The sequence below is a fragment of the Microtus ochrogaster genome, linkage group LG4, assembly GCF_000317375.1.
Source record: "Microtus ochrogaster isolate Prairie Vole_2 linkage group LG4, MicOch1.0, whole genome shotgun sequence".
Taxonomy (NCBI): domain Eukaryota; kingdom Metazoa; phylum Chordata; class Mammalia; order Rodentia; family Cricetidae; genus Microtus; species Microtus ochrogaster.
Genome location: NC_022030.1, coordinates 15,732,681 through 15,748,711, shown reverse-complemented (window position 1 = coordinate 15,748,711; position 16,031 = coordinate 15,732,681). Strand labels below are relative to the sequence as shown.

The window sequence follows — 16,031 nt, the reverse complement described above, 5'->3', positions numbered from 1 at the left end:
GAGAGAGAGAGAGAGAGAGAGAGAGAGAGAGAGAGAGAGAGAACCCCAGATTGGACAACTCACTTGGCATTTCCTGCCCCCGGCTTCTTTCTCCGGAAAATGTTGAGGAAGGTGTTGGAGCGGCATGGTAGCTTGCCATCACCAACGTGCATGCGTACTACGTCAGAGGTGGTGAAGGCACTGCGGACATTCCTCTCGGGCTTGGCAATAATGATGTACATCTTGGGAGTGAACATGCACCCCAGGGCCACCGTCACACTGAGGCTTACTGCAAAGCAAGTCGTGATGATCTTGTAGTTGCTCCCAAAGTAAATGGGCACGAAAGCCAGCCAGATGATGCAGGTAGTGTACATGGTGAAGGCGATGTATTTAGCCTCATTGAAGTTGGCGGGCACATTGCGGGTCTTGAAGGCATAGTAGGTACAGCTCATGATGAGGAGTCCATTGTAGCCCAAAGGGGCCACTACGCCCAGGTTGCTGGTATTGCAGATCAGGTAGACTTCTTTGATACTCGGGTAGGACAAAATGGGCATGGGAGGCTCCATGATGATCAAGGTAACCACTAGGGTCAGCTGGACACTAATCAGGATGGAGGCGATGATCACCTGGGCCCAAGCGCTCATGAACCGAGGCTTTCGGGTACAGATCTTCTTCTTGCTGCCGGCCAAGATGCGTGCAATGCGATTGGTTTTGGTCACTAAAGCAGAGTAGCACATGGCTGAAGAGAGGCCGACCAGGAGGCGCTGGAGGTAGCAGGATGTGGTGGTAGGTTTGGCGATAAGGGTGAAAGGGCACACGTAGCCGAGGAAGATGCCAGCCAGAATGATATAGCAGAGCTCTCTGCTGGAGGACTTGACCACAGGTGTGTCCCGGTACAGCACGAAGATGAGGGTGACAAACAGAGTCACGAGGATGCCCAGGCAGGAAAAGGCGATGGCGATGATAGATTCGATGTCACTCCACTCGAGGTAACGGACAGGAATGGGCTCACAGCCTGCAAGGAGAAAAATGATTTTAGTCTGAGTCTCAGATTTCTGTTGAGCATTTTCACTGGTGCTTGCCAGTTATTGGAGGCATAACCAGTCACATCATTCACGGTATGTGCTGGTATGCCTCCATGTTACTCAGACATACTCTGTTGTCCTCCCTGGATAACCATCTCTCCAAACTTAATCTCATTACAGTCTGATGCGATTTGCTTCAACTTGCAAAGTATCTTTTCCTTCAGCTCCAGCATTATAAGTGATTGTCACCACCTTGGTGAAGTTTAATTCTATTTAAAAAAAAATGAAAGGAAACAAAAATAACACAGGGATAACCAAAAGGAATATACTAATAAGAAAGAAATGAAGAATTATTTTTGTTATGCAACCCTTATACATAAGCTCAAGAGACTCATAGACAAATTTTAGCTAGCAGAGTATTATATTTGCATGTGTATGTGAGTATGTATTTATTTGAATGTTGTCGATTCAATAAATGTCACATTTTCTTGTTTACCACACCTTTTTGTATTACTTAAACTCCCATGTGTTCTCCAAGTCTGTCAATTGGACTTTTGCCTTAATAGCCCCCAACAGACAAGCCAAAGAATGAAACCTCTCTCCATTCATCTCTGTGGGCATGTGTCTCTAAGGAATTGCTCAGGAGACAACTTCTTCACAAGAATCCATGTTTAATCTAGACCAGTATTTTACTAAACTGTGATAGTAGAATTATTTTAATGACTCTAGAGAGAGAGAGAGAGAGTCTTTGTTCTATAGCCCTAGAAGGGAAACCCCCAAGGGACCAGAAAAACCAGTTTTACCTCTGTTCAGTCCTTCAGCACCAACCCACCTCAATGGACATGATTTTGTCCACCAACTATTGAGTGTCAGCCTTTACTTCTGATGATCTGGGAAATGCTCACATCAACACAGGAGTGCCAATCAATCAACCACAGTCTTACCCAAATTCCTACTTCAATAGATGTTGTCAACCAGGTTATGTTCTGGAAATTCATCAGTCCCTAAACACACTTTCTAAGAGCTCACAGAACATGTCATGGCATCTGCTCAGGGGAAATTTATCCCTCAGGGATAGCCACCTCTTGTAGTATGTAGTCAGCAGGAAATTAGTTAGCTTTTGTGCTCTTTCTGTCTTTTCATTCTTCTAATTCACATACAGTTGCTTCTCAGTATCCACGAGGAATTGACTTCTTTCCCAAACTGATACCAAAGCATAGAGAATATTCAAGTCACTTATCTGAGATGACATTTGCATAGAACTATTTGGTCCTAGTACCTGCCAGTGGTACTAAATACGTGGAGACTCTAGTGCCTTCCTGAGGATGGATAATATTTGTATGTAACCTGCGGACCCCCCCCCCGTGTGCTTTAAATCACGTCTAGATTACTTATAATACCAAAATGCAATAAAAATGCTATGTTAAGTAGTTATTGTGTTATATTGTTTTTAAAAATGAGGCAAATTCCTGTATCTGTTTATGATATACAGCCACTGTAGTCCTATAGAACTGATACCTGCAACCATCATAGAGCTTACAGTATACCAGTCATGATGAAATGTCTTTGCCTTTTCTTTTCCCCCAAAGAATGTGGGATGTAAGAGGTAGAACTGCTAGACAAAGATGATTGTCTGTCTATCTTTGCTCTTTCTATTACTCATGTTTCTAGAAATTTCATCGAGATCATTTTGAAGATGTTAATTTGCCAAATATTGGAGGTCCTGTGACCAATAGGTTCACTCACTGAGTCGCTTCTTGGCCTTAGGTTCACCAGATTTTTCAAACTCCAGTGGCAGCTCAAAGGCTCAAGCTGCTATTCTCACATACTACATGTGAGGAAGACCCAACACTGTTCTAAGTAGGAAACTTTTCTTCTAAGATTTTGTTGTTGTCTTTATTTCATATTTCTCGAATACATGATTTGTGTATCTTTGTAGAAGATCTAAGCTTAGTGTTCAAATAAAGCAAGTATATCTAATTTTATATTAAGTATTTCAAAATTTGGTTTTAGAGCACACCATTTTTGTAATTAGACATAAGGGTTCTTAAGAGTCAACAAAAAAGGCTAGAGAGATGGCTTCATTGTTAAGAGTATAGGATGCTCTTCCAGAGGACCCAGGTTCAAACTCAGCATCCATGTGGCAGCTCACAACTGTCTGGACCTCTAGTTCTAGGAGATCAAACACACACACACCCCACATAAATAGAATATATATGGGCAAAACACAATGCACATAAAATAAAAAATATAAAAGAGTCAACAAAAACTGCTATACAGTTGCATAATTTATAAAATAACGTTCTACATATCTGCTATGTTCATTGTTTTTGCTATTTTTTATTTAAACTTACAGGCTTATTGCATGTGTTTTTTGAATGGGGAGTCTTGGGTTTGAGGGTTATTTTGTCTACTGAATTATAAGGAAGTTGATTTTTCAAAACCAGATGGAGACATGTATGTGGGAAAAAACATGATTTAAGCCAGCCCTGGGTTTTAAAGCTTAGAAATTATTAAGCTAGTAACCAACAAAAATATCATACGTGGTAGTTCACACCTGTAACTTAAGAAAGTAAATGTCTACAAATCACGAAAAAAAAGTATCCCAATTCCATTTAATCTAATGACTTTACTCGTGAGAGGCTCTACCACTCAAGAGTTCTTTCTTCAAACTTCTAAAAGGAGTGGTTCTTTAAACTATTTCAACTAAATGAAACGTTAGATACCTTGGATTAATAAAGTCATTCAGATAGGAAAAACAACCCTTTGTCCAAACACATAACTAATAGTGTGGGATTATTCATAAAATAATCTCTTTATTATCTTGGGCAAGGCCCTACAAATTTAGCAGATGAGATCAGTTTTCAGCTAAGATACACTGTAGGTCCTGAATATGGTCAAATCAGAACTGCCCAGACTTGAATATGTTGGCACATTATATGTAATTCCAGAAATAGCTATTACCCCAGAATCCCTGTAGAAAAACAGACTAAACAGAAACAAAGATTAGAATTTCACATATCAATGTAGACTACCACAGGACCTAGATTCTCAAAATTTTTTTGCAGATGAGAAGGCTACTTTCTGCTCTAGGCAAATCAACGCATAGAGCTATTACCTACTCCAGAAAGATGCTTCTAAAAAGATCTCTACTAAATCTGACCTTTGATATTTATGTCCTTGTGTAACCTCTGATCTTCAACATGAGCAGAGTCTGTGACTTGCTTCTAATCCACAGGATATAAGAAAGTTGATGGACTGTCACTTCTAGGATTATGTTACATAAGATGGTAGTATGTCTTGATAGTCAACATTCTTCCTGACCCGAGTTAGCTAACTTGTCATGTTATTGTGGTTCATATGACAAAGAACGGAGGATAGACTTTTCAAAACCACCTATACAAAATGGAGACCTTCATCTCAACAGCTTATGGGAATCATGTCCTGAAAACCACCACAGACAAAAGTTGAGAAGTGCAACTTTCTAACATCACATTAGACATTATTCCTAGCCTTCTGAAAGATACTCCAAAACAGAGGACCAATTAAAACCATGCCCAGGTTTCCAACCCACAGAAACTGTGAGATGTTAACTATGTGCTGTTTTAAACTACTAGATTGATGTGCTTTATAACCAAGGGACAATTAAGTCACACACTAAGCCCAGTTCCTTAATTCAACAACCAACATTTAGACCGTTGCCTTAATGCAATCACAATCATAAACCAAATTAGTCAAAACATCTTAAGGCCTTGTGCTGTACCATGAAATTTAATGTGCCCATACATATTAAATTCCTTAACTATCAAAAACTGTCCATCATTTTCTGCTACTCAATTAACAATTATAAATTAGTGCTATTCTTACTTCCAATTTTATGCCCTCTGATACTCACAACTGAGTAACTTTAAAATTTTTAAGAGATGAAGCAGAATCTCAGGGTTATATTTACCTCAAGAAGCATTCCTACTCACAACAGAAATTTTAAGTACTAGACCTTGACTTGTTGCCTTCCTACGTATATTAAAAATAAAAAGGAAATCTTCTAGGATTGATAAACAATAAGAAGCCTAGCCCATATTATAAACATTGTGTCTCAATATAATTTTTGTAATAACTGAAATTTGGCATCATCTGTTGTCAACAGTGATACTAAAATAAAAATGAGTAAAGAGATCTATTCATGGTTGGTATACTTTCAGAATAATTATTTTATTCTTATTCATCATCTGAAGAAATTATTTGAGATAGTACCAAGGATCAAACCTAAGAGTCTTGCATCCCAGTCAAGTACTCTCCCTTTAGCTACATCCAGAACCATAAACATTTCTTTTTCAATCTTCAGTAGTCTTTAAAAATAAACAATAATATCAGTTGTTTGGTTTCTTAATGTTACCAAAAAATGGCTGTCATAAAATTTAGTTCATAAAAGAAAATATCATACAAACTTAAGCACTTCAAAGTATGTTAGAAAGATTCTTTTTCATAAACAATCATGTTATGTGCAAAGAACAGTCTGATTTAAAAGTCCTTACCAAAAATTTCACATCACACAAAATTATTTTTTCCATAATAGGAAATCCACAAATCCACAGAAAATTTAAGGATTCAATCACAGACACACAAAAATGAGCAAGGCTACATTTTGTAAAGAAATCCCATAATTATTACATAAGATTCACAGTAATAATCCTGGAGATAACATGAAGGTTATCTAGACGCACCATATGGGCTACATTGTGAATCTGATATAAACTCCTCATAAGGAAATGAAATTATTTATTAGGAGAAACAAATTGGCCACAAGATTAAAACACAATCCTATTTCCAAGATAGTAGAGATGTAGCCAGTTCATGATTAATTTATAACTTACATTAATCTGAAAATTGTGAAAGCTGGGCACTGAAATAAAAATTTTTTTGAGAATTTCTAAGGGATTGCATACACACAGCTGCCCCTTCTATCATTTACAAATATGAATTAGCTTAACTTATGTGTTTTTCAGAAAAGACTAAGGTATTCTATTGTGGAATATTACTTTAACTAGGTGAAGATATATTACATTTGTCTTAGATGTATTTGTTTAATTACATAAAGATGTACTGCCTAAGGCACCTGATTGGTCTAATAAATACCTAAACAGCAATAGTTAGGCAGCAGAGGGATAGATGGGGCTGGCGGGCAGAGAATAAGTAGGAGGAGGAATCTAGGCTCAAGAGAGGGAGAGAAGAGAGAGCGAGGGAGAGAGGAAAACATATGGGGCCAACCAGCCAGACAGACAGTTACCAGATAGACAGACATGGAGTAGGACATACAGAAAAAAAAAAAAAAAAAGGTAAAAACATAGATGAAGAGAAACAGGCTAAATTAAGTTATAAGAGTTAGGGGGACAAGCATAAGATAAGGAAGAGCATTCATAACTAATAATTAGTCTCTGTGTCATGATTTGGGGACTTGTTGATGGGCCAAAAGAAAGCCTGATTGATACAGTATCTCCTGTTAATATGATAAAATCCTTACAATGATAAAATATGATTAACTTTTTATATTTATTAGCTAGAACATTCTGATTTATGATTCAATGGTATGAGGAAACATTCATCACAATGCTTACTCATGAATTTACACTTCAATAACACTGTCTTCATCATTTTCAACCCTCTGGGAAATAAAAAGTAATCTTAACATTACTGAATACTTAACTGATTAGTAAATTTTAAAAGCACAGCTGTGGAAAGTCCAGAAGCAAAATGCCCATTTTGTTAAGTTTCTAAACCCAAATCTTCAGAGCAAACTATGTTGCAAGGTTATCAAAAGTGATACCACTGTTAGGGGGTAACCAACTGCTCCCTGGTTGGATCTGAGACAAACTCCATAGTAAATAATCTATGTCGGATACTATAATACAGTCAACAGCAATGGCTGAGGAAGGCAAGTCTCTAGAGGGGATCTTGTTAACTACTGCTCAGCTAACCTGACACTAAATATCTAAATATTTCTCAGCATTGACAGCTGTGAATGAAAAAAACCTCAAGATTGCTCTAGGTACTGAGAATAAGTGACACTTGGGGTATCAACCCTAGACAAGACTTTATGCCACCCCACTAAAGTGTGGTGAATGTGGTAGATTCAGAAGATACAGAGAAGAGCTGGGAAATGCCCTCTTTGAGCCCTGATGGAGCTTCTGTACATATGACAACTAACCATCAGTGGCTACCTGCACTGAGCCTGAACAAGACTGACCTTTTCAGCAGTTCATCATGGGATATGAGGCTCATGGGGTCCTAGCTACTTTGCTGACATCTTGGCTACTGGTAGTGGGAAAATCATGCTCTAAACTGGAAACCCACTATCAGCCCAACCAGGCTCCAGATGAACAATTCCAAACCTATAACCACACACTCTGGTTAAGGTCAGTGGATCACAAAACAAGCAAACAAACAAAAGAGAATATGAGAAGGGGATTTATAGGAGGATGAACAGGGCCAGGAAGGAGAGGAGCGAGGGTTAAGGTCACTGGACTGCATTATATACATGTATGAAACTATCAAAAAACAAATTCAATATAATTTCTAAAGATTTTTGTGCATGTCATATTTTGTATGTTCTACTTATTCATATATAGTTTTCCTTATTGATTTGAAGTTATGCAAATATGACTCCATCTTTACTTTTCTCTTACCAGTAATAGGAGTCTGTTACTAAGACTTTTCTAGTCAGCTGGCATCTCTAATTCAATAACTTAAAGATAGCCAGAATTTCTGTTGGTTTGGATCATTTGAGAAATGATTCGCAGGCAAGTTCACATTCGCTTTTCTAACATTTCTCACGGGCAAGCAAAGTCAGCATGGGTTCACATATCTGTGAAAATTCAGAAGCTCACAAAACACATTCATGTCATGTTTTTATTTAAAAGCAGAATGCATACTGCAGCAAAAGACAGACAGCGTGTCAGCACCGCCGCATCAAGAGAGATCCAGGTGCAAGCTCTTATTCATCAATAGATAAGGTTCCATCAGAGTGTGCACTGCTGAGATCTGTCTGAGGAACACCAGCTTTGAGACAGCTCAAGGCAGAAATATCAGCCAACCAGTTCTAATGGATTTCATTGGCCATCGCCAGGGAAATTTCAAAGTTTGCATCTTAAAAACTCTAGCTTCTATAGCATTGTCAAAAGTCAAAGACAAATAGAGGCGTCTCCAAAAGAGGCCATAAAATTGTCCAAATCGAGTTGCACAGCAACTGTCACGAACAGTACGCCATATATAATTAAAGGAAATTGTCTTTGTCCTAGCGGAAGACAGGGCATTCTTGTGCAGTAACAGGGGCAGTTTATCATAACAATAACCCAAGCACAGGCTTGCCATTCCACTGTGATCAGTTTCCTATCAGCAAGATACTGGACTCATTACATATGAGGAAGTTGGTCAGACCCATCTAAACCCTAGTCACCTGGACATTAGCAATAACTAATGCCTTGAATGGGATACCTAAAGATTGGCATCCCCCCTTTACTTTCCCCTGCTTCAGACATCTTAAATTTGAGAAGCATTAGATTTGCCATCTTGAGGAAATTGACTCTAATGTCCAAGTCAGTCATACATGTCATGTTAGTGAGATTATGGTCCTATTTTGAGGTGTCAAAGTTATGAAAATCCTGGGTGAGAGCATTCAAGGCTGGAAGATGGACTCCTCCCATAATGGATGACGAATAGTGATCCACACATACCTGGCCCCCACCTGCAAAAGGAGACTTAAAAAGGGTTGTTTGGACAGCATACAGAGCAATGAAAACAGGGCGGCTTGGCAAATGTCCATGGCCAGTCGTTCAGAGAACTGGAGGCATTATACAAGTTAGCCTTCAAGCAGGCTACAGATTACCCAGAAAACTCAGGCAAGTGGTGATAACTCCAATCCAAGAACTAGAGGCTATTTCTCATCTGTGAACCAGATATTTCATAGTTTATAATATCCAGATGCATTAAGGAGGCTAAAATGGAATATCATATTTCTTTCTAAGTAGGTCAAGTCACGCTTAATGTGGATTAAGAAATAGAGGTGATAATTATTTTACCCTAATTATCTTAGGGGAATTTATAACATTTATAACACTATTTAATGATAACATTACCAAAATGCTTTCCTCAATGTATTTCTGTAATATGAGTTACCTACAAAGTGAATTTCTACTTATAATTCACGGTACAGCTTAAAAATTTATTTTAAGAAAGCTTTTTTTTTCCCACCAAGGAACAAACATTGCTTTTTGCCCACCGTTCATAAGACAGGGTCATTCTGTGAGATTCAGTTTTCTGTTTACATACCTAGTCTCATGTGGTGCTTCTTATGTGATTGCCTCAGTTTTTTCCAAAATTCTCTGAGTGCAAAATGGTTGGTAAGGTATCTTAGAAAATTGAATAAATAGATGGACACTAGTAAGAAGGTCACGGTGATTGGCAAAGTGGAGACAATAACTAACGCTAGTTAATTTTTCTACTTTTAAATGGCATGTTTAGTATAGGCTGTGTCTTTGAGGAGTCCTTAAACTATTAGACATTTTAGGACAAATAAACATTATTGCTTCACTTTAAATTGGCCCATGAATTATTAAATCACTGTCAAGACCTATATCATCATGGGAAAGAATCATGTTTATAAATCCTAAGAATTGAAGCATGAAATTTATGTGCAGAATTGAAATGTAGATACCCCAGGAGAAAATACAAAAAGCCCAATAGCTTTCAAACGCACTTCCTCTGAGAAGTCATCAGTGTCTTCTCAGGCCCAGAAAAAAAAAAACATGCTATGAAAATTTAAGTCCCTTATAAATATTCATTTTCATTAATGAGAATCTTTGCCAGCTATGTAGACAGTAGCTACCTCCAAGGGTGATATCAGTACATTTTTACACACCTTATCTTCAGCAACAATAAATCATTTCTCAGAGAAAAATCACTTTTCATTTCAACAGACATTTTATCAGAAGAAAAAATACCCATCAAAACAAAACACCCACAAAAAGACACTGCCTGTACTCTCCTAAATATTTCTACTGATTTTTGGTATTCTCTACCAGTGGGGTTTTTCTTTTCACAACTGCTGCTACCATGGCAACACCAAAAACACATTGCCATGTGCTGTGCCCTTGCTCTGTGCTTGACATGGCACCAAGTAAGTGGCAAATGGAACCCAATTTTCTGCTCACGCACAAAGCTAATAGAAATGCTGAGACAATAGCTGTCATTAACTCATGAGGACAAATAAGGATGAGAGATGTATGTTCTGAAGATAGTGAGGATGATATTTGCAAAACAGTCTGTCCCGATAATGGCAAAGTAGCTGACTGTGGAGAGAGAGGCAGCATGAGCTGCTACATGGCTCAACGCATGGGAATGTTAAGGTAACCTTTATGTGTACTATATATGGGTCTCGTTTAACAGTCAAGCTTTAGAAAAGCAATTGTACTGGTGTTCATCTAATTTACGGTCATGGAGATTTCTTCCATGCTTTGTCAAGATGAAGTTCTAATTAATAGGAGAAGTCGTTTGACAATAAGTAGATGATACACTCACAGTAGGAGAATCTAAGGAATTAAATATGTGACTAGGTTCCATTGTGACAGCTGGCTGTGGTGCTATACCCCTATAATCCCAGGACTCACATGGGAGGCTGAGGTGGGAGGACACGTTAAGGCCAGCCTGGGCTACATCGTCAGAGCTCTACAAGGGAAGCACAATGTGATTTGATCTCAAAGAACAATTATCACAACATACAAGCTTTTTCTTTTTAAATGTGAGTTTTAAATTTCATTTTGTCTGTGTCTGTGTATGTGTGTGTATGTATGTGTGTGCGTGCATGTGTGTGTATGTGTGTGTGCGTGTGTGTGTGTGTGTGTGTGTGCATGTATACACTCATATACGTCATGAGTTACAGGTGAAGTTTGGAAGAAAACATGCAGAAGTCTTTTCTTTCCTTTCTGTAAGGCCCAGGAATTGAACTCAGGTCAGCAGGTCTGGCAACAATCAACTTAACCTTCTGAGGCACCCTGGCAGCCTTTTAAAACACGGTTTAAATAGAAGTTCTTTTTCATGTGAAAATATAACAGTGGGAAAGAATGGGGGAAGCTTAAAAGAGTGCCAAGAAGAAAGGCAGCTCTTGTCTCTCCAGAATGGCTGCCTTCTAAGGACAACCTGGGAAAGGCTTCTACAGTTCATTCTCATAGTCAGCTGAGATTTCACTCCAACAGCCAAAAGAGGAGAATGGATGCTAGTCAGATCCAGCTCTCAAACACCAGGGCTCTTGGTGTAGGCTTACTTGTAAGAGAAAAGAGGCTGAGCAGGAAGAACCTGCTGCGGAGGAGGAGAAAACAAGAGACTTGCTAGTGACAGGGGAGGCCTGAGTACAAAAGAAGGCTGGAAAACTATGTGTAAGCCATCCAGTGCATGCGGCCTGGGGGCAGGTAGCACAGCTGTTGAGCCCAGCAGGGAGATAGATGGATCCATGAGGTAGCTTTTCTATTGATAACCACATTGATTTTCTAACTCTCTAAATTGATCTGACCCAGAGTATAACACAGCTATCATGGTCATAGCACCAGGCTCTGAGAGTGAGAGTGGTGTTTCTCAATGGGTTGAAGAACAAATAGTTCTTAAGGCACTGATGCATTTTGATTATTTTTATCTGACAAGTAATAACGTTGAGGTTCAGAGTTTTCAAGGGATTAACCAAGCTATGACCTAGATTGGTGAAAGGAAAAGACTCAAGATTTATGTGTATGGTATCTACATCTAAGCAGGTGGCAGGAAACTAGCCCCTCGCCCTTTGGGCTTTCTCTTCAGTTCCCTGACTGTTTCCTATGATGTACATAAGCTTCTCAAATTGATATTATCTGCTTTGTCCATTTCTGCTTTCATTGTCAGTGCTTTGAAGAAATGATTCCAAAATTCTTAGCTTGTACCAACCAGCATGTTCAAGTGCTTACCTGTGCCTTCTTCTAGACCTTTCATTATAACAGATCTTATACATAGGACGTTGATCCACTTTGGGTCATTTCATCAAAATGAATGATAGGATCTAGTTTCAGTCTTTTCAGCACCAATTAGTAAACAGTCAGCCTTTTGAAAGCCACCCATAAAAGTGGCTCAGAGATGTCTTGGCTCAGAAAGCCCTAAAAAAATGTCATTCAAAGCAAATATTTACACTCCCTTAAAAACATCTGAGAAACTAGGCCATCAAAGGTATGCATATCTAAAAAGATAAATACGTGAAGGATGTTCCTTTAAGGGAGCATGTGTCCTGCTCCATCTGTTTTATAGAGTTGGTGGGTGTGTATACCCACGCCAAAGAGCGGGGTTGCACAAAGAATCAGAGACCCCTAAACTGCTCTGACTTCTGGCTGCACATGATTAAATATGCTGAGAGCAGTTCTGAGCTCGAGTTTAGATGTAGGTTCTCTACTCATGGGCCATATCCAGGTAAAGAAAGTACCCAGGATGTACTGCTGAAAGTAAGGAGTATGTGGTGGATTAACCCATGCATGAGCTCTCTCCTGCCACTTGGAGATGATTCTCACTGACCAGCAACACACTGTTCCTAAGCCAGGAATGGTTGCTGTACAGAAGAAAAAGACATCTTGGAAGACACTGGAGAAACAAAAGCTGAAGGCACCAGAATAAACACAGCATAAAAATAAGTACAAATAGAAGTTATAAAAGCATTTTTTTTACAATCTCGTGTCTCTTTGATCAAAGTGTCCTTAATTTCCTTTTTATTTCCTTTCATCTCTTCTCCTTTCTCAGCTGCCTCCTTTGATGTGGTGTTGTGTATGTGACTTACTGCATTTAATTAAGGTTCCTGCATGAGCGTGGACATTTATTGTGTCCTAACATAGTAGGTCCCGCTCCAGAACTAGAGAATGAGAGTCTGAAGGGGGTGGGTGTTAGATAAATGTTAGATATCTGAGAACTTTCAAGCTAGTTTTTAGCTAAAGAATTAAGAAAAAAGAAAACAGAGTAAGTGTGGTTAATGCAGTTCATACCCTCAAAAATATCATATTCCAGCCAGATGATGGTGGCACACACCTTTAATCCTAGCATTTGGGAGGTAGAGGCAGGCAGATCTCTGAGTTGGAGGCCAGCCTGGTCTAGAAAGTGAGTTCCAGGACAGCCAGAACTCAGAAAAACCCTGTCTCAAAAAAAAAAAAAAATAAAAAGAAAGAAAGAAAAAAAAGAAAAGAAAAAGAAGAAAAAGTGTCATATGCCGATCTAACAAAAATACCATATTCCCTTTTAATTTGCTTTCTTTGAAAAGGGTCTTTACACCAGGTGATTTTACATCAATACTCATTTAGATTCAACTCTAACAGGGCTAACATTTCACAAGGTTGTGCCATTTAAGTATAATTTTAGCTATGCGACCTAGTTCTACTTATCTAACCATTTTAAAAACTATATTTGGAGAAAACCATGTGCTTTACTTTCATAGTTTTCTTTAGATTGAAGCAAAAAGCAATCAACCGGCAGCAGCACCACCTTTTCTGCCTTTTCTGAAAACTTTCAAGGGTATTCAGGAAGTCTTAAAATCAGGGGTTCATTGACCTCGTGCATACAGTCTTGTGCCTCTGGGTTTCTTCTCCCTCTAAGATGAAGGGTTAGTGCACTTAGCCTATATTTGTCCACAAAACAATATTCCTAGGAGTCTAGACGTAAAATTTATATAAAGTATTATTCTGAAATGTTTCTCTCTTGTGAGCTTATAACATGGATTATGATAAAATTTGTGTATATGAACATTGCTTTTTAGAAATACATATGTATGTATATATGTGTGCATTAATATACTGATATATTTAACATATAAAAACATACATAAACTTATATATGTATATTACCAATACATCCGAGCTCCCTTAATTTTACTCCCAAAAAGTTTCTTACATCTAATTAGTACCCTTCCTTTTCTCTGCAGCTCTTCTAGCCTACCACCTTTGAAATGCTTCACTGAGACAAAGTTGTGGCTTTCTCATGGCTGTTTCCAGTCTTGTCTGCACTCCACTTTGCCCTCAGATCCCCCATCTGCAAAGAGGCATCGTGATGTCATTCTCCACCTCAAAACTCTCAGCGGTTCTCCTGTGTGGAAAGTCAAAGTCTTAGCACAGACAAGATCTGGGAGAAATACCGGCCATCACCATCAGTACCCTACCCAGTCTCTCTTCTCAACGCTTGTGTCCATCAACTGAACCCAGCTTCTTGTTCACAGATTTGCCCCAAGTCTGTTATAAACTTTCAAGTCTCCCACGCTCTACTGGCCAGCATTCTTTTTGTCTCCTTGTTTGCCTAAGAACCTTCATGTATAAGGTTCTTTTCATATTATTTGTTATATTTTCCTTCCATTTCTTCCTTAACAGATATTAAGCAAAATAAAAGTTAAGATTGTAGATAGGCCTGGTGACTCACAACTGTATTCCAGACATTGAAATATATCTGGAAGCCTGGATCAGGAGGAAAGTCAAGAGAACAATGGCAAAATGGACACGCATAACATATATGCACACACACACACGCATACACACAAAGGGCATACAAATGCCAAAAAGGGCTAGTTCTGTAGCTAATTTACCTTTGAACCTTTAGAGATTGTAGCAGTAACTTACACATACAGCAGATGCTCAAGAAATGATGGCAAATATAAATTCAGTGGTCTTGAAATGCCTTCCCGTTAAATTTTAAAAAGAAAAAAATCTCCATAGCAGAATATCCTATCACATCCCAGCTCACTCATATTCAGATGGAAATATACTTGATTTCAGTGTAGGCCATGAAAACTCCAACAGGCTTGTATGTGCTGTGGGTCACAGAGTTTGTCCCCAAAAACAGTACTGAAAAAACAGGAGCTAATTATTGAGCAATATCAGGATATGATGTTGCATGCCTTTAATTCCAGCATATGGGAGGCAAGGCAGGTGGATCTCTGAGTTTGAGTCCAGCCTGGTCTACAGAGTGAGTTCTAGGACAGCCAAGGCTAGACAGAGAAGCCCTATATCGAAAAACCAAACCAAAACAACAGCAACAACAACAACAACAAAAAGAGGGTAACAATGAGGCACCAGGCTTACAAGTGAATCTGCTCCTACCTGTCAGGTCTGCGTTGGGCCACCACCCCAGGTCACAAGCTCTGCAGGTGAACTCATCTTGCACAAACTCATTCTCTTTGCATGCCGTGCAAATCCAGCAGCAGCTCACTTCTCCTTTCCGGATGACCTGCAAGACAGCAAGGTGTGCATTGTTCTCTTGGCTATTCTCCTGATCCAGCCTTCCAGATACTGAAATGCTAGGATTGCAGGCATGAGCCGTCAAGGCAAGCTACAGTCTTAGCTCTTACTTTGCTTAAAATCAGCTAGGGAAGAAATGGAAGGAATATAATAATTAATATAAAAAGATGCATACACAGTACATGAAGGTTCTTAGAAAGGTGCTTGGCACCCAAGACAAGCTCCTGTTTCAGGTGAGTACTTGTCTTCATAACAACCTTAAACAAACTTCTACCTGCTAAAGGAACCTGAGGAAGGCTTGAAAGCCCCATAGTCTAAGAGACCAGGAGTGGATGTCAACTCATTCTGTCCTGAGTTTGAAAGCCTTTTGGTGGCACTTTTATGCAATGAATCAACTACATTATTTTTGTAGCACTTTAAAGAAATAAGAATTTAAAACTGGCATGGTGGCGCACACCTTTAATCCAGCACTTGGGAGACAGAAGCAGGTGTATCTTTGTGAGTTTGAAGATAGCTGGATCTATAGCACAAGTTCCAGGACATTCAGAGCTACATAGTGGGACCCTGTAACACTACAAAACAAAAATATAACTTTATCCTTAGTTATATGAACATTTATTAGTTACTTTAAAAGTAAAAACTGATTATATATTTTCTCCTGAAAAAGTCTTACCATCCTTTAAATTTATTGCAAGAATGCTGTGGGAAGATGGACATGGATCAAGAGTTGTGGCTGGCTGTCTCATAGACTAGACAC

General features: G+C 38.8%; 1 protein-coding gene across 3 annotated transcripts in view; it reads right to left on the bottom strand.

The window, feature by feature from the left end:
• Positions 1 to 16,031, bottom strand: part of Grm1 (glutamate metabotropic receptor 1) — a 388,725-nt gene that overhangs the window by 36,737 nt on the left and 335,957 nt on the right. For all 3 annotated transcript variants that reach the window (XM_026786206.1, XM_013351434.2, XM_026786205.1), the window contains exons 7-8: positions 15,137 to 15,263; positions 64 to 994 (exon numbers count right to left, since the gene is read on the bottom strand). In XM_026786206.1, coding sequence (XP_026642007.1) covers positions 64 to 994; positions 15,137 to 15,263 — 1,058 coding nt within the window. The remainder of the gene's footprint in view (positions 1 to 63; positions 995 to 15,136; positions 15,264 to 16,031) is intronic.